The 24,266-nt window shown below is 52.9% G+C and overlaps 1 protein-coding gene across 2 annotated transcripts in view; it reads right to left on the bottom strand.

The window, feature by feature from the left end:
- The window catches only part of TLL2 (tolloid like 2), a 172,136-nt gene extending 147,870 nt beyond the window's left edge, over nucleotides 1–24,266 (bottom strand). For both annotated transcript variants that reach the window (XM_075533979.1, XM_075533978.1), the window contains exon 1: nucleotides 24,080–24,266. In XM_075533979.1, coding sequence (XP_075390094.1) covers nucleotides 24,080–24,266 — 187 coding nt within the window. The remainder of the gene's footprint in view (nucleotides 1–24,079) is intronic.

Genomic DNA, 24,266 nt, shown 5'->3' on the forward strand with positions numbered 1-24,266 from the left:
GTTATACAATCCCTACTACTGATACCTAAAAGTTCTCTTTTGGAAGACTGTTTGATCACACTGGCTGATACCGAGTATTTGGAGGCAATTCCCCTCCAAAAGCACATTGGCCTTGTGCTACTGAATTAATTTTCATGCCTAATGGGTGTAATTTAATCGACTCTCTGGAGTTTTATAGGGTCTTTTCCTGCCAAATGCTCTTGGGGCTTGTCCACATTTGCATTACAGCTCTAGCTCTAGGCTCGCTTTGGTGCAATCCCCTGCTCGTGTGTGTCTGCCCGTTACACTGTTAACGCCGTAAGGGGCAAGAACTAAGTCTGGTTCCTCTTTGCCCTCTTCCTTCACTACAGCTCTGAGAAAGATGCCAAAATCAAAATGGTGTTAAGTGAATGAATGAGTGAAAGATTGGATGGGTGGATTTTCGTGAATAATAGCAACTGTCAGACACTTATGAAGGCCCAGGGATTAGGCAAGACTTTACACACATTAGTTTATATAATCTTCACAAAATCCAACTACTTAAGCATTTTGATTTTCATAAACCAAGGGTTGAATAGCTTGCTTGCCTCCCCCCGGCCCCTCCTTGCCCCGTCACCGCAAGTGTAGATATGGAATGCAGGTCCTGATGAGACTGTTTTGGTCATCTTAACCACACACTCAGGAAAAGACATGAAAGACGTCTAGAATTCCGTCAGATGTCGTTTTGATACTGAGCAGACTTGTGGCCTACACATGGGGGAGTAGGAAAGCCCCTCGGACACTGCAATCCTGTCTGAAAGTCTTTGGAGATACTTAGGAAGCCATGAAATCTTTCAGAACAGAGGAGATACAACGGAGATGAAATGGCCCGGCAGCCCAACAGAGTGAGTAGACCGAAGAATGAGGTGATGTGTAACCTGAATCGGGGACCCCAAGCTGTGAAGCCACCCCAACGGAGACGATGACCGTACAACTTGTAAGTCCCCCTGCCGTGTTCCTACAAGCAGGTCAAATGCCATCCATGAAAACGTGCTCCGTCCAGTCCTGTCTTCCCCCATTGGAACTCCACCTACAATTTAGGGAGTTGCCACCAGGTGGTGGTGGTGTTTTGCTATGAAGCTCTGGCTACTAAATGTTCTTTTGGGGATAAATTATGAAATAGAAGAGGGACAAATGCTTTGCAGAAGTAAAAATAGGACTTTTTAATATAATTTTAAAGCTGTTCTATAATGGAGTTGGAAAGAGATGTACCCAACAGACTCATGAGCTGGTAAGAGCAAGCTCCCAAATGTTACTGTCATCGTGAAATATTACCAAGAAAGGAGGCCTGCTGGCCCTGGGGATAGGCACAGGGCCACTAACCACAAGGCTGGCAAGTCAAACCCACCAGTCCTTCTGGGTGACGAGGGGGAGGCTGTCGAAAGACTCAGGAACCCTTGAGAGGGTGGCTGAGTCAGAATCAGCTCGTGGCAGTGGGTTTGGGGTAGTGGTGGTTGTTTTCATCTGTAAAGTACCCCATCGTTTCTAAAGCTACGGATGTGACCCATCTAATCCAATGAGTGTGCCTGACCCTCAAGGCCACAGAGGGTGACGGTGGTCTGAGCCACAGGGAAAAGTGACCCAGCCCTGCAGTCCCAGCCCAGGACTTCCATGACACAGACTCCTGTCACATTGGTCTTTTCTCCGCCCACAGCAGAAGTGTCCAGGGCTCCCCACGACCCAGGGACTGAGCCAAATGCCTTCTACGCATGCCCTCAATACATCCGATTACCAACTCTGTGAGGAAATCTTTCTGGAACCCCTTTTTAAGAGAAGAGGTCAGCCTTGGGTGGGGTCGAATGGTGAAGAAGAGGCTGCCCAGGGACTCTGTCAGGCCACGTCGCCATGATTTCAAACTCATTTCCCTTGCCCACTTGGCTCTTGCTGTTTCATATTCTAAGGCAGTGGTTCTCAACCTTCCCCATGCCTGACCTTTTCATACCATTCCTCATGGGGTAGTGACCTGTCCCAACCATGAAATTATTTTCATTGCTACTTCATCACTGTCATTTTGCTACTGTTATGAATCGGGCGACCCCTGTGAAAGGATCATTTGACCCCTAAGGGGGCCGCGACCCACAGGTTGAGAAGCGGTGTTAAGGCATTAGTGGTCATGTTGTGCCGAGCCACTGTCTGTACTGCAGACCTTGTTCGCGATGCCAACGCCCACTATGGGTCGCAAAGAGAGAGGCAGAGGGGGCAGCCTTCCCAACATGGCTGCCCTTAGAGTCTCTTCCTCCTGAGCATTCACGAGTTCTTTGTCCGAGGAACACATTCTGGAGACTGAAGCGTTCCCCAAGGACTGCAGAATCCCAGATGAGGAGAGAGCACCCTTATAGCACAAATGGACCAAAGGCTAGTTTAGTGGTTGAAGTCCAGCCGAGGCTTCTAAAGAGGCAGGTGTGGTGATCCGGCTCCAAAACACGCCAGCAGGAAAGGCATCTGAGCAGTTCTCCTCTGCACACGGCGGGTGGGGATGCTCTCCATGACTCGATAACCAACCACAACGGGAAAACAGAAGGGGCCTCCAGCCACCGGGTCCAACCCTCACTCTCAGACGCCGAATCCACGATCTTGCATGCCTCCAGGACCAGGACACTCACGCCCTCCCAACACACCCCACCGGTGACGAGATCTTGGTTTCTCTTTGATTTGGGACCAAAACATGGCAGAGAAAGGGACGGCCCATTGTTGAGCAGGTGTGATGCTCCTTACACTCGTCACACCCCACAAACAACCACCACCCCGTGCCACACGTACCGTCCGACCCACTTTCCCAGATGAGGAACGTAGGCTCAGGGCAAACAAGTAACTTGCTCCAGGCGCCCTCTCAACTCTAGGGCTTAGTTGCTAGTTTATCTCTGTCTCATACAGATTCACGCTGCGCAGTACGGAATAGAAGCACAACCAGGAAGAACACTGGGGGGGGGGGGTGCGGGGGGGTGATCAAAGAGATCCTGACAGAGGGTGACACATGGGCAGAGCATGACCGGCGGCCAGAAGTCTGGCAGACAGACCAAGAGGAAAGAGCAGGATGGCTTTGGAGGCAACATGTGCCAATGCTCCAAGATAAGAAACTGCAAGACTTTGTCAGGGCCATAGGGGTGGGGCCAGCTGAGGTGGAGGGACCCGGGAAGAGCGCAGGGAGCAGGGCAGGATGTGAGGCTGCGGGAAGACCTACTCACGACACACGGAATCCAGGAACAGGACTGGGAACAGCGATATCAGAAGCTTAGGGACAAGGTGGGGGAGAGGAAGGGAGAAAGGGGGAACTGATCACAATGATCGATACATAACCATACACCCCTCTCCAGGGGCAAGAACAACCGAAAACACAGGGGAAGGGAGACAGCGGTTGGTGTAAGATATGAAAATAATAATTTATAATCTACCAAGGGGGTGTGGGGTGGGGGGAATGAGGAGCTGATACCAAGGGCTTAATAGAAAGCAAATGTCTCCGTATAGGGCAAGATATGACAAAATAACGATGTATAAATTACCAAGGGCATATGAGGGAGGGGGGAATGGGGAGGGAGGGGGGAAAAAAAAGAGGACCTGATGCAAGGGGCTTAAGTGGAGAGCAAATGCCTTGAGAATGATTGGGGCAGGGAATGTATGGATGTGCTTTATACAATTGATGTATGTATATGTATGGATTGTGGTAAGAGTTGTATGAGCCCCTAATGAAATGTAAAAGAAGAAAAGAGAAAAAAATGATTAGGGCAAAGACTGTACAGATGTGCTTTATACAATTGATGTATGTATATGTATGAACTGTGAAAAGAATTGTATGAGCCCCAATAAATTGTTAAAATTAAAAAAATTTTAAAAAAAAGAAAGCAAATGTCTAGAAATGAATGAAGGCAACATATGTACAAACATGCCTGAGGCAATCAATGTATGGATTGTAACAAGAGTTGTAAGAGTCCCCAAAAAATGATTAAAAAAGAAGAAGAAGAAGAAAGCACTAGACATGAACTTGGTCACAAGGAGTCATTCACTCTGGTACAGCCCTTCCCAGTTTGCACACACACATTCTCCCTCCCAGCACCCGACACGGTTCTTTCTGAGAACATTCCTGAAAAAAGAACAAGTGCACAAATGCGTGCTCTTCAGCAAAGTCCCCGGGAAAGGCCATGTAAGAACCATAATCCTCATTTTGTGGGGAAATCGAGGCTTAGGGAAGTTAATGATGAGCCCAAGTTTACAATCAATAAGACCGGAAAGGGGAGGGGGCATGGGGAAGGGCGGCAAGGCTTGAACTCGTGACTCAGTTCATGGCCTGACACAAGGGTCCAGTTTTTAGACCTGGGATTTCAGATGGCAGCTCACCTCCTGTAAGAGCTCTGCTACCTGTGAGCTGCCGGCCTGGCCGGGGCTGGATGGTCCTTCACACCCTACCTCCCCTGGATTCCGAGGATCCGATGGGCAAATCCGGAGGGATACGGCGCCCCCTGCCTCGGAGCTTGCAGAACAGGAGAGTCCATGTAGCAGGCGGGAGGGACCATCTATCACCACCTCAAGCAGGCAGCCTAAGGCGGGCGGGCAGGGTCTCAAGGACGCTCCTCCGGTCCTCCCTGCCTGCTGGGGATTCAGGAACACAACAGACCCTAGCCACACACCCTGTTCCACCCTGAGGCTCCAAACCAATGGTCGCCTGGATCTTATCCCCCAGAGTCATCTCCAGCAGGTCTCCAGTGGGCCTCACCTCCCTCCACCAATCAGGTCCACTTCCTGACCGCGGTGCCTGTACTTATAGCTTGGGAGGCCCTGAGAAGTTGTTTCCCCATCAGCTTCCCATCTGGCGACCCGCTCTCCGCTGGACAGCAGAGTTCCATCTCTTGCCGCCAGAGACCCCGTGTGTAGGGTGGAGCTATGGGTAGGTTCTATATTGGGTAGGAGGGTCCTGGACCTGGTCCTCCGGTGTGATCTCTGACAGATAACTGCTTCCATGACTCCTTCTTCACCTCACAATGAAACGATGGAGCTGGATTGTGTTTCTCAGCCCACAAACTGCTTGCATAAGGAGTGTCAGAGCAGAATTTGGGGATACAGGTCCCCAAGCCCCAGCCCAGATCGATGGAATCAGAATCTCCCAGAAGATGGATTTTGTGTAGCACAATGAGATTTAGACAGTGCTTGATAAAGGAAGTGGCCGATAAATGGCTTCTAAGGTCCTGCCAGTGCTAACGTTTTATCTCATTGTCCTTTAGTGGCAGGGCATTGGTTGAAATCCACCCAGAGGGTCTGCAGAAGAAAAGGCCTGTCGATCTGCTTCCGTCACCATTTACAATCCAGGGGCAGTTCTACTCGGCCCTAAAGAGCCGCTAAGAGCCGGGACCAACGCAATGGTACGGAGTAGCAACACTCACAGGGACCCTCCACTCTGGACCTGCTGTGCGCCATCCCAGTGGCAAGTCGTTCAGGAAGGACCTCGCTACTCTATCCCAGGAGTCACCCGGAGATCAAGCCAGTGTATGGGAGGAACTCAACATTCAGCGAAGAATATTGAAAGGACCATGGACCGCCTGAAAAACAAACAGATCTGTCTAGGAAGAAGGGCCGCCAACATGCTCCATCGAAGCAAGGACGGAGCGCCTTCGTGTCTCACAAGCTGTGGACGGGTTGTCAGGAGAGGCCAGTCTCTGGAGGAGGACCTCAGGCTGGGTAAAACAGGAGGTCGGTGTTCAAGAGAAAGACCGGCACAGAGATGGATCAGCACCACAGTTCTGAACACATGTAGGACCTGGCAGCGTTCTGTTCTGCTGGACTGAGGGTCACTACAGCGTCAGAACGGACGGGGCGACACCTACCAGCAGCACCAAGTATGGAGCACTGGAATTCTTCCCAGGGAACAAGCTGAGGTGGGGACGGGGGGTGGGTGAGGGGGGGCAGAGGCGATGAGTTACAGGGAGATCCCACCCAGAGGCACATCGCATTCACGACAAGTCTCCAGCAGAGGAATGTATCAGGTCTGCTGCGAATCTCCACCGGGGGAGTGTATGTACAAACAAACAGGGAGGGTTTTTTTGTTTTGTTTTGTTTTAAGCAAAAAGTTAATTGGCTTAAAGTGTGCAACTAAATAAGCAAAGCTTATATTAAAGTGACCCACCGAGAAAGGATCCCGTGGAAAGAAAGTTCTAGGAAATACAATATGGCCTCTATGTCCTTTTGTCGTTGCACGCTATAAATATTCATGGGGCGGTGTTAATGGGGTCCACAGCTCTCGGCAACCACAATAGTTTTTTTGTTTATTCTCAGGACCATGAACTTTGAAACCATGAACCTAAATTTCAGGACTCTGCATTCAGGCAAATCTGCAGAGCAGGAGGGGAGAGGTTCAGGCTCGCTGCGGACAGAGGAGAAGAAAGAGGCAGAATGTGAATCACGCCTCCTGCCTCTTTGGGTAGAGATGAAAGGGCAAGATCTGTGTAATATGGGCAGCCTTCTGTCTCTAGGGTCTCCAGCTGCTCCGGCCTGCGGAAATGGCCTTCGAGGGGGCGGGTGGTTTAGCTACCCACGCATACAGCAGAGAGGGGTTAAGAGTTGGGAATCTTTCCATTGCATCAAATGGGACTTCCTGCGTGCTTTACACTGGGGACTTGAGAAAACTCCTTTGAATCACGGGTTATCTAAGATAGAGAGAGTTGAAGGGTCATCTGAGAAATCTTGCTTTCCCTGGGAAGAAACCCAGGTCCAGGGCGGCCCATTGACTTGCTCAAGATTCACAGCTAGAAGGCATGCCTGTTGGCTCCCAGCCTATGCTCGTCCTCCACCAGCGTAAGTACAGAAGAGACGAACATGTGCCCCTCCCCTGGGGCAGATAGTTCTAATAGACTAGGGCCCACTGGACCTGGACACGTCCAAGTCCAACTCCATACGTGTTATAGAAGGCCTGCACAAACAGATAGCAAATGGGGCATGAGTTGAGATATAGCCCTGCTCTGTGTCATGCTGACCCAGTCCACAGCCCACGACCCACCTGTTCCTGGTAGAGCCTGAGCTCAGGGGTCTGAGTGTGCACACCAACAAAGCGGTGGGTCCCAAGTTCTTCTGGTTAAAGGTCCTCAGGACCTAGGAGAGCATCACACGTAGATGGGTCTTACAGGGAAACTGAAAGCTGAAAGGAGAGGTCAAGAGAATACCTAGCCATCTGCCGTGGCTGGCATCGTCCGCTTTTTCAGATACACCAAACAGGGCCTGGGCTGTCAAGACAGACAGGGGCCCTGCCTCTCACCTGTTCACCCAGCAGACTGGTGGGGACATGCGTGTCACGGCTCTAAGGAAGTTCCATCGCAAATACTATCAGCTCCCAAGGCTGCATAACGAAGTCCCACACGTGGCTTCCAACAGCGGGCATTCATGTCCTCACAGTTCTAAGGTCAAGGTGATTCCTTTCTTTGAGGGCCGGACAGGAAGGTTTCGCTGCCTCTTCTGGAAGCGCACATTCAATCTCTGCCTGTGTGGTCCTGAGGGCATCTTCTGTCTGGGTTTAAAGTCTCTTTCTGTCCATTCTCTCTCGATAAGGACACAGATCATATTGGAAGAGACGCCATTCACTACACCCTCCTATTAGCTAACATTTTCAAAGACCTTATCTCCAAACAAGTCCACATTCATGGGTGTGGGGAGTCAGGACATGGCCATCTTTGGGAAGCGGGCACACGATTCAACCAATAGCATGTGCCAGCCCCGCCCCACTGGCGGCTTTCCTTTGACCCATTCTGAGGCGAGTTCTCGGGCCCATAGGAAGGAGAGCCACGAGCAAGTGGCAGAAGGGAGGGATGGCATCCTGTGTGTCATATATTGCCACACGGGATGTTTTGAAGACACAAAAAATAGTTCAGCCTGTGTAAATAAATAAACACCGGTGGCAAGGTCTGCGTTAGAGTGAAGGTTGTTTCTTTACATACTCAGTCTCTGCCCTCCCTCTGTCCGCTCTGTGCCTTGGAAGACGGATCCTGCCAACTGCATTCTCCTCTGCTTCTTGGCTTCACGTGGTGCTCGGCCAGGAGACCCGGCAGACCAGAGGGAAAGGGAGAGAGTTCCAGGCATTTCTTGCCTGGCTCCTCCCTGCTTTGGTGCTGCAGCTCCAGCAGAAGGTGCAGCCCTCAGCAACTTATATTCCTGTGGTTCCAGCCTGTCACATCATCCCCTCCCATTCCTTGGACCACAGAGAGAACAATGGCTTCCCATGCTTGCTAGTACCCCGCCCTCCCTTCTTTGTACTCGTAACTCCGCCTCTGGGTGAAGGCTCTTCATTAAGATCTCTTCACTCAAAATCTGTGGGGTAAGTTCTACTTCTTGACTCACCTATAGTTGATCTAAGAAAACCTTTCTATTATTTCTGTCGCTAAATAGGAGACCTCGGCTTCTAACCGGTAAAGGACACGACAGCCTAGGCTTACCATGGCTTAATTCTAGCAGAATACGACTTACTCCTGACCCACACCAGCTGGCTCTCAAAGCCTGAGCTCACCAGGACGCCCCTGAGCAATAGAGCAAATGGTGCAGTTGCTGTCATGACACAACTCGTGTGCTTGGTTCGGAGATCGGGTTCTCATCCGCACTGACTACTCCTCTGGCAAACGAGGTCTCGGAGAGTCACCAAGTTACCAAGACTGTGACGCCCAACTCATTTGAAAAGATCTGCTCCTGGACACCCTAGGAGTGCAGAGTGGACGGATGGACCAAGCCCAGAGGAAAGGACGTCTAGAAGCTACCTCCAGCTATCCACATGACCTTGAGCAAGTTACTGCCCTTCCAGGTAGGAGCCCCTCCATTGTAGGGGCCCTGGTGATGTACTGGCTATGTGTTGAGCTGCTAACCACAAGGTCAGTAGTTCAAAATCACCAGCCGATCCATGTAAAGACTAGGAGGCTTTCTACTTCCGTGAAGAGTTACAGTCTCAGAAACCCACGGGGGCAGCCCTCCCTATCCTGTAGGGTTGATGTGAGTCGGAGTTAACTCAGTGGCAGTGGTCTGGCTTTCTGGTTGGACAGTGGTGTACTCCCCGCTGAAGGCTGTAGACTTTGATTCCCCTTGTTGAGGGCTTCCAGGCTTCTTTCAACAAGCACGGTGTGTTCTCTGCATGCAGCTGGTGGTTAATAAAGTCCCTCTCATCCTGATGCCATGTTCTTCATAAAGTGCAGTTCCGTGGAGTCTATGCTCACATACAAATCGAGTCAGTGCCGTGAAAGGCGCCAACCCTAACAGCCTTTCCTGATTTTAAGCCACGCCATATGACTTCGTTCCCGCTCTACGTATGGCGCTGCCTGAGCCAAATCAGCACAATTCATGCTCTGGAATTCCCATGCTTGGCAATGTCCTCTACGGCGCATTACGATCCACGCCGTCGAGTGCCTCCACAAAGCCAGCAAAACACAGGTAAACGTCTTGGTTGGTGCTCTCTGCTTTCAGCCAAGGTCCATCTGACGTCAGTCACGGTATCTCTTGTTCTAGGTCCTCTTCTGAATCTGGCTGGAATTTCTAGCAGCTCCCGGTCAATAGGCGGCTGACAGTTTTCTTGATACTCTTCAGCATATGTTTGCATGCACGTGATATTCATTGTATCGTTCAATGATTTCTTTAGAAAAGGGGTCCTCAAACTACGGCCCACGGGCCACATGCGGCCTGCCAAGGACATTTAACCAGCCCGCTGGGTCTTTTTGCCCCATTTTGTTTTTTTACTTCAAAATAAGATATGTGTAGTGTGCATAGGAATTTGTTCATAGTTTTTTGTTTTTAACTACAGCCCAGCCATCCAATGGGTGTGAGGGACAGTGAACTGGCCCCCTGTTTAGAAAGTTCGAGGACCCCTGCTCTAGAATGCGGAACTCTTCCCGTCACTTGGTCAAGTAACCACCTCCTAAAAATCATGCTATTGCTAAACCCGTGCTTCCGGCATGGCATCCACTTTGGATACATTTTATTGGTTCCACACTCAATGCCCACAGAAGCAGGTCAAGAAATGTTTAAAATAAAAATGTATTACATCGGACAAATCTGCTGCAAAAGACCTCTTTTAAAGTCTTCAAAAACAAAGACGTCACTCTGAGGACTAAGGTGTGCCCAATCATGGGGTTTTCCATCCCTTAATATGCATGCAGAAGATGACAACGAAGAAGAGAGACGCCAGGAGAACTGGGGCCTTCGACTTACGGCCTTGGCAGAGAATAGCAGATGGCGTGGGCTGCCAGAAGAATACACAGATCTGCCCCAACAAGCAAAGCAGAATGCTGTGCAGACGGGAGGACGGGAAGAGCGCAGCCTACGTGCCTTGGGCGTGCTTTCAGGAGGGAGAAGCACGTCGTGCTTGGTAAAGCCGAGGGGCAGCACGAAAGAGGCAGGCCCGGGAGGAGATGGAGTGACACCGCAACCGCAACAATGGGCCCAAACGGAACGGCAATTGGGGACGGCCCAGGCCCGGGCAGAGGCTCTCTCTGTTGTATATGCGTCAGCAGTGGCTCAGCAGCTGCTGGCAGCAACAACTAGACAATGATGTACGAAACAACACCTTCTCAACAACACAAAATCGATGCCGTACACGTATGGGTATTAAATCAGCATCTTGATAGCCATAGAGAAGTTCGTGGTACTGATAGCAAAACACAAGCAAGTTCAAAGCCACATGTCACAGCCTTGTCAGGGGGAAATGTCGGGGGGAAAGCTGGGCGAATATACAACAAAGTGCTAACAATAATCACTTCTAGCATGACCAGGAACATTTGTTCTTATATGCTCTCTCTATGCCTCTGTGAATGTCTTTCACTATGACTATGTCCTTAAGGAAAATGCATTTAACTTAAAAAATGTCCCTTCCCCACCCAACTCAAAGACACCTCAATGCTTGCTAAGCCTGTCTAGATGAACGCTCTCACCCTTCATCCTTGACCCTGCAGCCCACCTTGGGATCTCTCCCCTTCCTTCCTTTCTAGTCCCAAGGCCACAGCCCAAGTCTGGGCCTCATGCTCCCAACCAGGCCCTAGACATTCACGGGAGTCTCTCTCCTAGCGGTGCCCCTGCCTCCTGCTTCTACAGATCCTAAGAATATCTTGTCCTTAAAGAAACGTCATTTCTCAAAGGGCACATTTCAAATGCTTCAGCGTGAGAGTCGCTGCTCTGAGTATGAGTCCATCTTCTTGCAACTACTTGCAAAGTAACCCTCAGCTCTAGAAGCAGAAACCTCCTCACCAGCCCTGATGCCTCACCTGCACACACAGCATTTCTGTTACCTGTTACTCTTGTATCCCAGCCTTTCCAAATTCCACCCATCCTTCCAGGTGAGGCTCAAGACTGCTCAGTTCCCTTCTCAACAGGAATCCTTTCTTGGTTCTTGCTTGATTCCTACTTTTCTAAGGAGCCGTGATGGAGTAGTGCAAACTGCTTATGAATTCAGTTACCATCCAAAAGGTTTGAGGTTCAAGTCCACCCAGAGGTGCCTCAGAAGAGAGGTGTAGCCATCTACTGCCACCACCACCAACAAGCCCCCCCCCCAAAAAAAAGACCGCCATTGGTAACCCTGTGGAGCACGGTGTTGCCCTGACATACGTGGGGCCGCCATGAGTCCATATCGACTTAAAGACAACTAGTTTTACAGGAAGGAAAACAAAAAAACCCCACAAACTCACTGCCATCAAGTTGACGCCAACTCACACAGACCCTATAGAATAGGGGAAAACTGCCCCTGTGGGTTTCCAAGACTGTCATTCCTTATGGGAGCTGAAAGTCCCGTCTTACTCCCACAGGGTGACTGGTGGCTTTGAACTGCTGACCCTGACGATGGCAGCCCCACCTGTACCCCCGATGCCACTAGGGCTCCTACAGGAAAGACACGAGCTCACAAGAGACCAGACCGGTTGCAATGTGGAAAACAAGACAGCCGTCAGGATGATGGTCCCGGTGCCCTTGCAGGGGTCAGGGGGGACGGAGTAGGGCATGGGACCAAGTGGTGGCAGGTGGACAGGGAGGATTTCAGAAGTGAAATGGGCAGGACATGAGTTGCACCCTGAGAGAGGGGAGATGGAGAGACAGGTGCCCAGGATGGCAGCCAAGGTTCTGGCTTTGGCACCTATGCCACCTCTGGTACCAACTGGGCTCCCATACCCTGGGGGTCCGGCAATGAGTGACCGGTGCCTGGGGAAGCGGATGGAAAACAGGCTCTGGCTCAGCAGGGAGGGAAATTGACCTGCAGGGGGGCCGTGGGGGGCAGCTCCTATGGGAAGGCGGCGCCAGCAGGCTTCACAGCAGCTCAAGGCCAGCCTCCCAGGTGGGAGGAAGGGAAGAGGCTCTGTGCAAATTTCAGGATGAGCTGCCGAGATAAGTGGCCCAGCTGGCGGAGCAGGCAAGGACTCGGGGCTGAAAAATCAACACTCCAGCGCGCAGGCAGGCGAGCTCGCGAATATTTATTGGTAATTGACAGAAGTGGTTAGAGGGTGGCGTGATCACAGACAGGTCTGTAACCAATCAGCAGGGAAGCGCGGCTCCTGTTGCTATGTCTGCATCCAGGCAGAACTGTATTAGAAGCAGGCTAAGAGGCCGCTTCTGTGCATTCGGCTTATCTGCCGTCACCTCCCTGCTTCGTGCATGAGAGACGGTGAGCTGTGGAGCAATAAATTGTCATTTGCCACATGCTATGTCCCCCTGGGAAACCCTGCATAGCCTGAAACAGAGAGAGAGATCCACAGGCTACTGCAACTAAGAGGGCAACTCCTAAGAGGGGAACAAGACTCAGCGTAAAATTCATCATGATGGCTATCAACAGCCGAGCTGACAATGGCTGTTTGCTGCACAGTCCTATTTGCTGCCTTGTTGGGCCCAACAACATACTGTGTGCCCAAGCTGCCACTCGCTCCTAGCCCAGACTCTCTCCCCCGTCAGCGCGCGCGCACACACTCACACACGTGCACGCGCGCTGCATTCCTTGAAACATAGGGTCACTGTGACTTGGAGCCCCCAGGATGGCAACTCACAACAAGAAGTAACCATATGGTACAAACGGATCTTCTGAACACGGAGGGACTTGCTCAAGGTCCACTGGTGAGTGACAGAGCTGGCAGGGAAATGAAAGACTGTCTGCTTCCAGGTTGGTTCTGAATAACCATGTCTAGGCCAAGCACATGCTCTGAGTTTCTTGCAGAGGAGCCAGGCGCTCTGCCAGCCTTGGCATAAGCCAGGGAGTCTCTTCAGTGGCTGGACGCAGGGACCCACGGGAGGACCCGCGCTTCCCTGGGGGATGCTGCTGAATGGAATGGCCTGCTGACCTGTCTGCACTCGGGCTCCACCAGCCAGCACCTCCCTCGAGCTGGAAGCTCCCAGAAGATAAAGATGAGGTCTGGTGGGCAATCTGATGCCCGGCATGCAGTGCAGAGTCTAGCATGTGCCTGCTACCCGGCAAACTTGGGTCACTGTCCTGACCCTCCCCTTCTCTCTCTGTGCTGGGCAGAAATTTAAAAGGCGTTCTCCTGACATATCTGCCTCCCCCAGTAAAGGGTGCAACACATGGATCACATTTCCAGACTGCACTTGAGAACGGGATTAACAAACAAGCAGGTCCCATCGCCGCCTGATGCAGAAGTCGGAGGAGAACTTGTTCTGTTTAGCAGGAAAGGCAAAGGCACTTCTGCAGTGTGTGTGTGTGTCCTGTGAGTGTACTCCGTGTGTGTGTGTGTCTCCTATGAGTGTACTCCGTGTGTGTGTGTCTCCTATGAGTGTACTCCGTGTGTGTGTGTGTGTCCTATGAGTATACTCCGTGTGTGTGTGTCTCCTATGAGTGTACTCCGTGTGTGTGTGTGTCTCCTATGAGTGTACTCCGTGTGTGTGTGTGTGTGTCTCCTATGAGTGTACTCCGTCCTCTCCCCTCCCCCCCACCAGCCCGCCTGTCCACCTGAACCTCTCCCGGAATAGCTCGCCCCGACTGCAGGATGATTTGTAGAGCAGAGACACTGCTGTCCCTTGTCACACTCACTCCCCGCCCGGTATCTTCTCCTGCCTCCACCATTGTTTTCCCAACCTCCCTTTCGTTCCACATGCCCTTCGCCATTGCCCAAGTCCACACCTGTCAGCCCTCTGGCCAGGAACCTCCCACCCCTGTCAATGACCAAAGCCGGCTTCTCCCTGTGTGCAAGCCCTTTCCGTGGGCGCCTGTGTGGAGCCCTTGGCACAACATCGTCCAGGCTCATCCATGCTGCGAGGGGTTCTCGGACTCGCCCTTACTGTGTACCATTGTGTACGGTGCCGTTGTGTGTACGCGCACCTTCGTTTGTTTAGCCTTCCTTCCAGTGGGCACTGGGGTGGTTTCCGTCTTCTTGCAACTGGGAACCGTGCTGCCATGAACATGGGTGTGCCGTGGCTAGACTACATACCGAGCAGGATTGCAGGCTCCTACAGAATTTCTGGTTCTGACTTTTTAAGCCAAGGCCATCCTGTCTTCCACCGTGGGTCTGCCATTGGGCGGGCCCAGCAGTGGCGTATGGGGGCTCCAGTCTCTGTGACCTCACCAGCATTTGTGTTCTGGGGCTGGCTTCAGCTTTACTCGGTGTGTAGGATGGGCCAGCTACCCGCCGTTGCTTTGGTTTGCCACTCTCAAATGGCTAAGGGTCTCCGGCATTTGTTCAGATGTTTGTTGACTGCCTGACGCCTTCTAGAGTGAAAGGCTGCTTGTGTGCTCTGTCCATATTTCTATTGAATTGTCTTTTTCTCATTGACATGATGTTTTCTATAAATTAGTCCCTTGTTCAATATGTCATGGCTGATTTTTTCCCAGTCTCTGTTGATTTTTTGGTGAAATATTTGGATATATATGTATATATATCTATATATAGATATAGATAATTTTTAAGAGATCTCAGCCATTGAGTTTGTCTTCTGCTGTTTTTTTTGTTTTTGTTTTTCTTCTGCTGTGTTTTCAGTTACATTTGAGAGTGGCATGTAGCAGTCCCTTGGAGACCTCACTTGAATGCTACTATTCTGGAATTTTCTACTGTATTCTCTACAACATGGGCTCTGTCTACACAGATGGGGGAGAAAAGGCAGTTTCCCCATATGCAAAATGGGAACCAGAGCAGCTGCTTGTCTGCCCTTGGAGCTGTGTTGAGGTTACTTGGGCTGGTGTACATGTTACCATTCAGCTCTTGGGGCAGCGTCCTCCAAAAGGAGCCTAAAGCCATCCCCTGCCTGATCTCCCCTTTCCCAGGCACTGCCCACTCCGCTAGGTCCTGGCTGCTGTGGGAACCTCCGGGCTCAGTGGCATCTGGTGAGTCCTGTCCCTGTATTCTCGGCACAGGCAGCCCGTGACTCATCCCACTGATACTCAGAAGCTGAGACAGTGAGTTTCCTTCCCCAATGGGCCTCATCTTGTCATCTTCACTTAGCTGAAAAAGACAATTATTATTTATTTTACTAAGAAATTATTCTTTTTTTTTTTATCCTCATTGAGATTTAGGAACCCTGGTGGCATAGTGGTTTTACAGTGGGCTTGCTCCCCCCAAGGTCGGCAGTTTGAAACTACCAGCCGCTCTTCTGGATAAAGACGAAGCTTTCTACTCTCCTAAAGAGTTAGGCTCTCAGAAACCCACAGGGACAGCGCTACCCTTCCATCGGGTCCCTATGAGTCAGAAGCGACTTTATGGCAATGAGTTTAGTTTTCTGTTGATTTTTTTTTGAGAGCTAACTCCTCTACCATAAAAATGTATCCTTCCTTCCGTTAGCAACTTATCAGGTCTGAATTTTAAAACCTGTAACTCCAACTACATGCTACCAAACCAGGCATGCATATGTTCCACATACTCAGACTCCTCATCAGCATTTCAACAAAAGAATTCAAGAAGTCCTGGAGTGGAAAGGCAGGGGGGATGGAAACAGGAAACTGAGGGAGGAAGCGGGGATAAGCGATGTTGCTTTGTGGGGATTGCAGTCAATGAGATGAAACAAAACGCATATGAATAGCAGCATGGAAAACTGATCTGCTCTGTAAACCTTCACCCAATTCACAATAGAAAGTGTTAAATAAATTAAAAGAAATGATACCAAAGGGGGGAGGGGGAGAGGAAAGAAGGCATTCTGAGCATCCATTCTGTGCTTTGACCGTGCACTTGTCAATCACAGAGCCCTTGTCTTGTGCCAGAAACTCTACAAGGTACGTGGCATACGTTATAGCCTCGATCTTTGGTGCCACCCTGAGACGTGAGCATTAGTCGCTGAAGCTCTGAGGAGATAAGCAGTGGACTCAAGGTAACTCAGCCAGGCATGACTCGCACCATTGTGCTCTGTGGATGGGAGCGTGGGCTAAGAAGCAAATGAGAAGCGCTGGCACCAGGATAACACAACAAGCAGGGACACAAATAGGTGTGCTCATGGAGCCGTGCCTACATGGGTGCAGCCTAGGGGATAGCTGAGGAGAGGACAGTGCCGCGTAACCACCAGCCAGCAGCCATCTGTCGCCATCTGAAAGGATGGCAATCCCCAGGGAGCAGTGGCCCAGAACCTCCTCCACCCCCGACTCCCGTCTGAGGACTCTCGGGGGGTGTCTAACTGTAGACCCTGCCCCAGCTGGGCTTCACTCCTGCGGCCTTCAGCCTGGGGCCAAGACCACACCATGCCCACATCCTCACCATTCCCTCTTTAGGAAAGATGGAGGCAAGCCTGCAGCATGGGGGCAGTTGTGGGTCCATGGTAGAATTCTTGCCTTCCATGCAGGAGACCCCACCACTTGTCTGTCAGCTTGTGGTACTGAGGTGGCGTGTGTGTTGCTGTGATGCTGGAGGCTGTCCCTGGTACTTCAGCAAGTGCTCTTGCAGAACCTGGACCTGGATCAAGTGGCAGTTGGGCAGACAGAACGAAGGAAGACAGCCTTCCTGGTTTAAAATCAGGAAAGGGGGTTTACCTGGATTGCATTCTCTCACCATCCTTATTCCAACTGCATGCCAAGCAAATAATTAGGGAAGCAGGATTGTATAAAGAGGAATGGGGCATCGGGATTGGAGGAAGGCTTATTAGTCACCTTTGATAGACAGATGACACAATCTTGCTTGCTGAAAGGAAGGAGGACTTGAAGCACTTGCGGATGAAGATCAAAGACTGCAGCCTCCGATGTGGACTGCAACTCAATGTCAAGGAGACCCAAATCTGCACAGCTGGACCAACGGGTAACAGCAGGACACATGGAGAAAGGATTGCATTTGTCAAGGATTTTGTTTGCTTAGATCCAAAATGATTGCTCATGGGGGCAGCAGTAAAGAAATCAAACAACGCATTGCCCTGGGCGAATCTGCCGCACAAGGCCTCTTCAAAGTGCCGAAAAACAAGGTGGTGGCTTTGAGGAATGAGGTGCACCTGACCCGAGCCACGGCATTTCCCATCGCCTCCGATGTAAGTGAAAGGTGGACGACGAATCAGGAAGGCCGCAGAAGAATTAATGTGTGTGAATGATGTGCTGACAAAGAAGATTGAAAGCACCAGGGACTGCGAAAAGAACCAAACTCTCTGTCTTGGAAGAAGTACAGCCAGAATGCTCCTCCAAAGCAGGGCTGGACACACTCTGCCTCACGTATTTTGGGCACCTTATCTGGAGAAGACATGTCCCTGGAGAAGGGCATCAGGCTTGGTCAAGTAGAGAAGCGCCTCGAGGAGAGGGGCGGACACGGTGGCTGCAACAAGGGGCTCAAAGAGAAGGACGATGGTGAGGATGACGCAGGACAGACTGTCTTGTGTCCTGTTGTCATTGTGAGTTAGACCTGACCCATCAGCACCGAACAACAACGTGCGGGAGACCCGGCTTCTCTCCCTGGCCAGTGCATCCCATGTCGTCTCTGTCAGTGGAAGTTTGTGTAGAAGCTTGATTGATGATGTGATGCTGACTACGCTTCAGTGGAGCTTCCAGAGTAAGATGGACTAGGAAGAAAGGCCAGGTGACCGGCTTCTGAAAGCCAGCCAGTGAAGAGCCCGTGTATCACCATGGTCCAGTGTGCCGTGGGAATTTTGGGATGGCTGAGGACTGGGCAGCATTGGGGCCATTGTGCATGATGTCACCACAAATTGGACAGTGACTGGAAACAATGTGCCAGGCACTGCTGGGGCACAGGGCAGGGACTGGCACTCCAGCCTGGTGTCAGCAATGTGACGTCACCGCCCAAGGAGCCACCGGTGGCGTCCATTCCTTTCGGTCAGCAGGTGAGCACTCAACCACTGTGCGCCGGTGGTCCTCACACCAGAACCTGACTGGAGGCATGGTGATTAAGAGGAAGGGCAAGCTGGGTGGGAGTTCAAAGTCCAGTCAGAACGAAGATCTGGGCACATGCGGAAGGAATCCCACCTTGTCTCTGAGAGAGAGCAGTTCCCGGGTTACCACCCTCAGCACCTGTGGTACTTACATAATCTGTTGTCAATTTAAGACTTAAGAGTGAAGGGGTGGAGTTCAGCCTGTCAATCAAGTCGCAGCTTGATGACCTCATTTGGAGACACTAAGGAAATAAATAGCTCGCTGGAGGCAGGACACAGTCACTCCCTGGGAGACACTGCAGCTGACAAACACGTGGCGCTCCACTAGAGCCCTGGAGCTGGAGGAGCCACGTGGAGACCCCTGCCAGCATTGAGATGTTTCCACTGCCACTGGATCCACAAGACTTCCCACCCACTGGCCTGTGATCTTCCTTCATTCGGTGTCATTGCATGTGCTGTGTGAGTCTGAAGAGGACTTTATAGATTGGTATTGGACATATGGGCTAATGTCGGACTTAAGAACTTGATCTGGACGGGGCTGGGATGTTTTCTCAATATTCAATTGCTCTTGTATGTAAAGCTCTTTCTTATGCACATGAGTGTTTCTCTAGTCTTACCCAGACTAACACACCACCGAGGCCCCACTGACTCGGCTCATCTAATACACACACAGGCCCTACCAGGAGAAAGGACTGGGCATGTATCAAGCTACCAGCTGAGCAGTCAAGCTGGCTGCCAGCCCACTCCCTTGTGGGTAACAGATCCCCAGGGCTCTCCAGCACTGCACGGTTTACAGAGCACTTTCATACGCTTTAAAGCCCCTGCTTACAATTTTGGCTCCGTTTTCAGGAGTTCCATGTGTCCACCCCATGCCCCCTGCTTGTGTGCTTGAGAACTCGTTTTGAAGCCTGGAGCCTATTCATTGGGTCTGCGCATCCAGGAACAGCCTGAGCCTGTGGGGACGACAATGGCTAGGGACATGAGCAGACTGTCATCTGGGAAACCCAGCACCGCGTTCAATCTCATTCCACAGGCTTATTTAACAACAGGACTTCGCCATTCCTCTCGTTTCCCACCTCTGTCTCCTGCCACAGCGAAGAGGAAGGCTTGTGGCCTTGGTGGAAATGACAGTATGTGGTCTTCAAGTCAATACAGCTCCCGCCTGGCTCTCTTGGGCTGCCGGCACTAAGGACCCAGCTTCCATGATGTGAGGAAGCCCAACTGACCCGGGGGTTGAGAAGAGGCCACGGGCAGATGTTCGAGGTCCCAGCCAACAGCCAGCCTCCACGGCCAGACATGTGGCAGGACAAACCTTCAGATGGTTCGAACCTGGAACCGTCCAATCATCCCCAGCCTGTGAAGTCTTTCCAGCAAGGCCTCAGCCACCGTGGAGCACAGGCAAGCCAACCCTGCCCAGCCTCTTCCGAATTCCTGATCCATGGAATCAGGACCATAAGAAAAGGGTTGTTTTGTTCTGTATCACGTGACTCAGTGAGTCCCGCGGTGGTGCAGTTAAGCACTCAACGAGCCCAAGGAAGCCCTGGTGACACAGCAGTTAATGCTCAGTTACTAACAGAAAGGTCAGCAGTTCAAGCCCACCGGACACCCTTTGGGAGAAAAGACCTGGCAGCTTGCTCCCATAAAGATGACGTTCTACCCTGGCCCATTGGGCCACTAGGAGTCTGGATGGCCAGCAGGGCATGCTACAGCAACAGCAACATCGAGCTGCAAGGTGGGTGGTTCAAGCCCTCCAGAGGTGCCTCAGAAGACAGGGCTGGCGATCTGTGTCTGAACACTCTCAGCTTTGAAAAGCCTGTGAAGCCGTTCTACCTGCAAGCTGGGGCTGGCACCAGTGGGTATGGGCTGGATGGCCCCTCACAGGAAGTACAACTCTGACACCGCCAGGCCGGGCGGGACTTGTTCCTTACATGGGAAGAGGAAGAGGAAGAGGAAGAGGAAGAGGGGGGGCAAGCAATGGAGGAAACTGAGCTTTGCTAAAGGTTCTCCCCTATTTTTGTTTTTGAAAACAAACTCACTGCCATCGAGTGGCTTCCGACTCCTATCTATCCCACCGGACCAGGGAGAACCACCCCTTTGGGTTTCCAAAGCTGTAGAAAGCCTCGTCTTTCTCCTTGGGAGCAGCTGGTGGTTTCGAACTGCTGACCTTGGGGTTAACAGCCCCACATGTAACCACTATGCCTCCAGGGCTCCTATTTGGGGGATGTTGAATTCTGGGAGGCATTCTATAAGTCTCTCCAAGTTCCTTGCTTTGAGATCAAGACCCCATTGCTTCCAGGAGCTCCCTCAAACCCAGTCCTCTCAACAGCTGCCCTCCGTCCTTGTCTCATTCTCCCTTTCCCTCACCCTCGCTTTCTGGGACCACCTCCCAGAGAAACCATCTCCCCACAGTCTTTGTCCAGGCTCCAATATAAAGGACCTTGAACTGAAACAGCCTCACGACCCCGAGACAAGGCAAGCATTTTCATTCCCAGGTCCTTGTTGCAGCGAGGAGACTGTGATTTGGAGCGAGAAGTACTTTCTCAAGACCTCAGAGCCCCAGGCTTTGAATCCAATTGAAGAACTGTGGACGGGCAAGGCAGCCCTCTGAGGGTTTGTAAAGGCCGTTCTCAGAAGCCTGGTGGGTGGAGTGATAGCTTGTGATTTATTATCTGTTATACTCTAGGCTGTACTTGCGCAATCAGATGAAAAACAAAATGGCAGCATTACAGCCGCCGGACAGAAACCATGGCCGGGAAGCCCGAAATTCACTCCCACTGACTCAACGGCATCGATGTTATGACATCGTCTCAGCTCAGACCCTGCTTCACGGTCAGCATGAAGGGGGTTTTGTCAGCAAGTTTCGAGGGGAAAAAAATCTGCTTATAAAACACCTATACGTCAGCCAAGGCTCAAGCACTTCCGTCTGCCAGGCATCATCCCCATGAACAAACAAGGAAACAAAGGCACGGAGAAACTAAGTGCTTTGCTGAAGGTCATGCAGTGTGCGTGGGAGGGCTGGGAGGGGCTCAGAGGCCGGGCTGCAGCCTGGGGTCGCAGCAGCACTGGGCACAGAGCGGAAACAAGCCAGAGGGTACATATCCAACTTACCCGTAGGACCAAGCAAGTATGCAAAAGTGTGAAGTGGACCCGGGTCAAGAGGGTACAGGAGGGTGGGACCTGGACTCTGGCCAGGTGGCAGACGTGGATGCGAGGGCAAAATGGGACCGGGGGGCGTGAAGGGGAAGAGAGGCGGGATGGTACTGGAGGGTGGGAAATGAACCACCCCCAAGCAAGATGGACCAGGAGAATGAGGTCCACACTCTCCATTTGCAAGTCGAACAAGTCCGAGATCTCGATACTGCAGCGATGGAGCCCAGGGTCCCCAGGGGAGGACAGTCGTGGCTGCCGGGAGGCTAGGCATCGTTTTAGGGCTTTCTCCTCTGCGCTCTGTATCTGCGACAGAATGCAGACCGAGACCCATCGTCCAAAAGAAGGGGCAGGTGGGGTGAAGAGTGGGGCGTTTCCATGTATAGCCTTGTGGCTGGTCCTAGGAGGTCAGAGGTCCTCTGGCTAAAACCTAGGGAGTTAGGATTTCACTGAGGTAGGATGAGAGGTGGCCAATCCCTCTTAAGCATGCGGCCAGAAATGCAGTGGCTTCAGCGAGGCTTTCACTGAGCCTGCACTGGTGAGCGGCACCTTGGCCTCCCTGGGTCTGGGAATTTCCAGGGACAGGGAGTGACTGGGAGGTGCTTTCCCGGGTCTCCCTTGCCACTGCCCTCTTCTGGTCACTCTCAGCATCAACACGACCCAGGGAGAGACCCATGGTTGGGAAGAGACCTATGAGGAGGTAGGGGAGATTCTTAGAAACCACAGTCAGATCCTTGCCTGCCAAGCGCATCCCGTGCCCAGAACAGACATGCCCTGGTTATCCAGCACGGAATGGTCTCCTGGCCAGCATCACCCCCGAAGCTGGAGATGCTGAAGCCTGACAGCAAACCTGCCTCGAGACATGCGTGTAAGGCAGGGAAGAAGCCAGGGCACCTGGGCAGGCACACTGGGACTTCACTCACTTTGGATTCTCAGCACGCTGGAGGAGCTGGCCACCTTCCTAAACAAATGACGCCAGCTAAGCTGCCATGTGCGCCACCCCACCCCCACTCAGCGCCAGCAGAGCCCCCACCCCACGTCCCCAGCCATGGCTCCTTTATTCACAAGGCAACGCCACTATTCCAGGTCTCATGGAGACGCTGCCTCTCGGTGGTAACTTAGGTGTGTGAGGAGCCAGAATGCCTGCTGAGCATCTCTCGGATTACTCAGGGACCCCACCTCTCCTGCCATCCTCTTAACTACGAAGTTCCACGTGGCTCGGCAACAGGTGGCTGTTCTGGGGAGATCTTACCCTGATGGCTAAGACCTCACACCTGGCCGGATGTGAGACCTTCAGGAGATTCTCAGGTCTCACAAAGCCCCAAGGTCTTCCTAGCAATCTGTCTCCGCCTCCCACCCCCGCTCCTGACCTGCCAGTCCCTAGCTCAGACCGGCCTCACTGCAGTGGCAATAAAAAAAATCACCATGAGATCATCATTCTATGTGTCGGGAAATTTTCCACCATGCACCCAAGCCCCCCTATAGTGACTAGGTCTGCCTAGTTCTGCGCTAACGAGGCCTCGTGACGCCGTGGTTAGGTTGTTCACGCCAAGGTCAGAGATTCAAGCCCACCGGACGCTCCGCGGGAGAACGCGGTGGTACTTCGGTAAAGACGACAGTCCTGGAAACCCTATGGGCCACTCCGTCCTCCTGGGTCATTATGAGTTGGACGCGTGACAGCCAGAAAAACCCCAAATGCCCTACCAACGAGCCGCTCCCCCCACACCCTGCCACGGAGCTACCAGTGGTTTTGAACTAAGGACCTTAGAGTCTGCAGCCCCAACACGTAACCACAACTCCACGAGGGCCGGCGGCTGTCATTTAGAGAGGAGCACATGGAGGCTAGCAGCTGGCTCCGGGGGTGCGGACCGGGGACCGCGGACCCCTGACGTTCGGACACGGCACGAACGCGAGGGGGAGGGCTGCGTCCTCTGCTGTGTGCGCCGCCTGCAGAAACGCGACCGGACAAAACTCGGGGACGAACGCGACGCCCCGCGGGGCCCGGGCAAAGGCCAGGGGGGACTTGCGTCGGACCCGCGGGCTCCCTCTGGAAGACGCGCTTGCACCTTTTGGGGCTGAGGCCTCCAGGATCCCAGCTTCGAGACCGCCCCCTCCGGACGCGCGCCGCTCGGCGGTTCGCGGAAAGCAGCGCCCGGGCGGCGACTTGCGCCAGAAATCCCCGCGCGCCCCGGGACGCCGCCTCCGGGCGGGAGAGAGCCCCTGCCCACCCCCTCTCTGGCCTCCCAGGGCGACCCCCGGACGCGGCGGGACGGCCACCGGCACACGCACCCACACACGCCCCTCGCCGCCACCCCTTTCTTCTGGCCGGCGGCGAAGCTTGGCTTCCCGGGAGTCACCGCCAGACCTTGGGAAAGTTTGCACAAAACTTTCCAACCCCACCGAGTCCGAGTCCGCCGCTCCCGCGGAGCCCGGCAGCGCCGGGCCCGGCCCGCTCGGGCTCCAGCCCCGGACGACCGGCCAGCGCTGGCCGCGACACCTGGCTGTCAGACGGGCCGCGGGACCCCGCGCAGCCAGCCGCCACCCGGCGCGCGCCGCAGTCCCCGGCCGGCGGGCATTGTGTGCCCGGGGGGCCCGGGGACCCGCCCCACGGACGGCCGCGCCCGCTCGCCCACCACCTCATTTGCATTTCAAAGGCAAACTTCGGCCGGACTTCTCGGGCCACGGCGGCGGCACCTACCGGCCTTGCACGGGTCGTGGTAGTGCTCCAGCTGCTGCTCCGCGCCCTCCTCGCCCTCCGGCGCCCAGTACTCGGGGGCGGCGTCCGAGGGGCCCCCGATCCCCCCGGCGCCGCGGGGCAGCAGCAGCAGCAGCAGGGGCGGCAGCAGCAGTGGCCCCGGGGCCCGGAGCGCAGTGGCCCGAGGCAT

This window comes from Tenrec ecaudatus, chromosome 16, assembly GCF_050624435.1.
Source record: "Tenrec ecaudatus isolate mTenEca1 chromosome 16, mTenEca1.hap1, whole genome shotgun sequence".
NCBI lineage: Eukaryota > Metazoa > Chordata > Mammalia > Afrosoricida > Tenrecidae > Tenrec > Tenrec ecaudatus.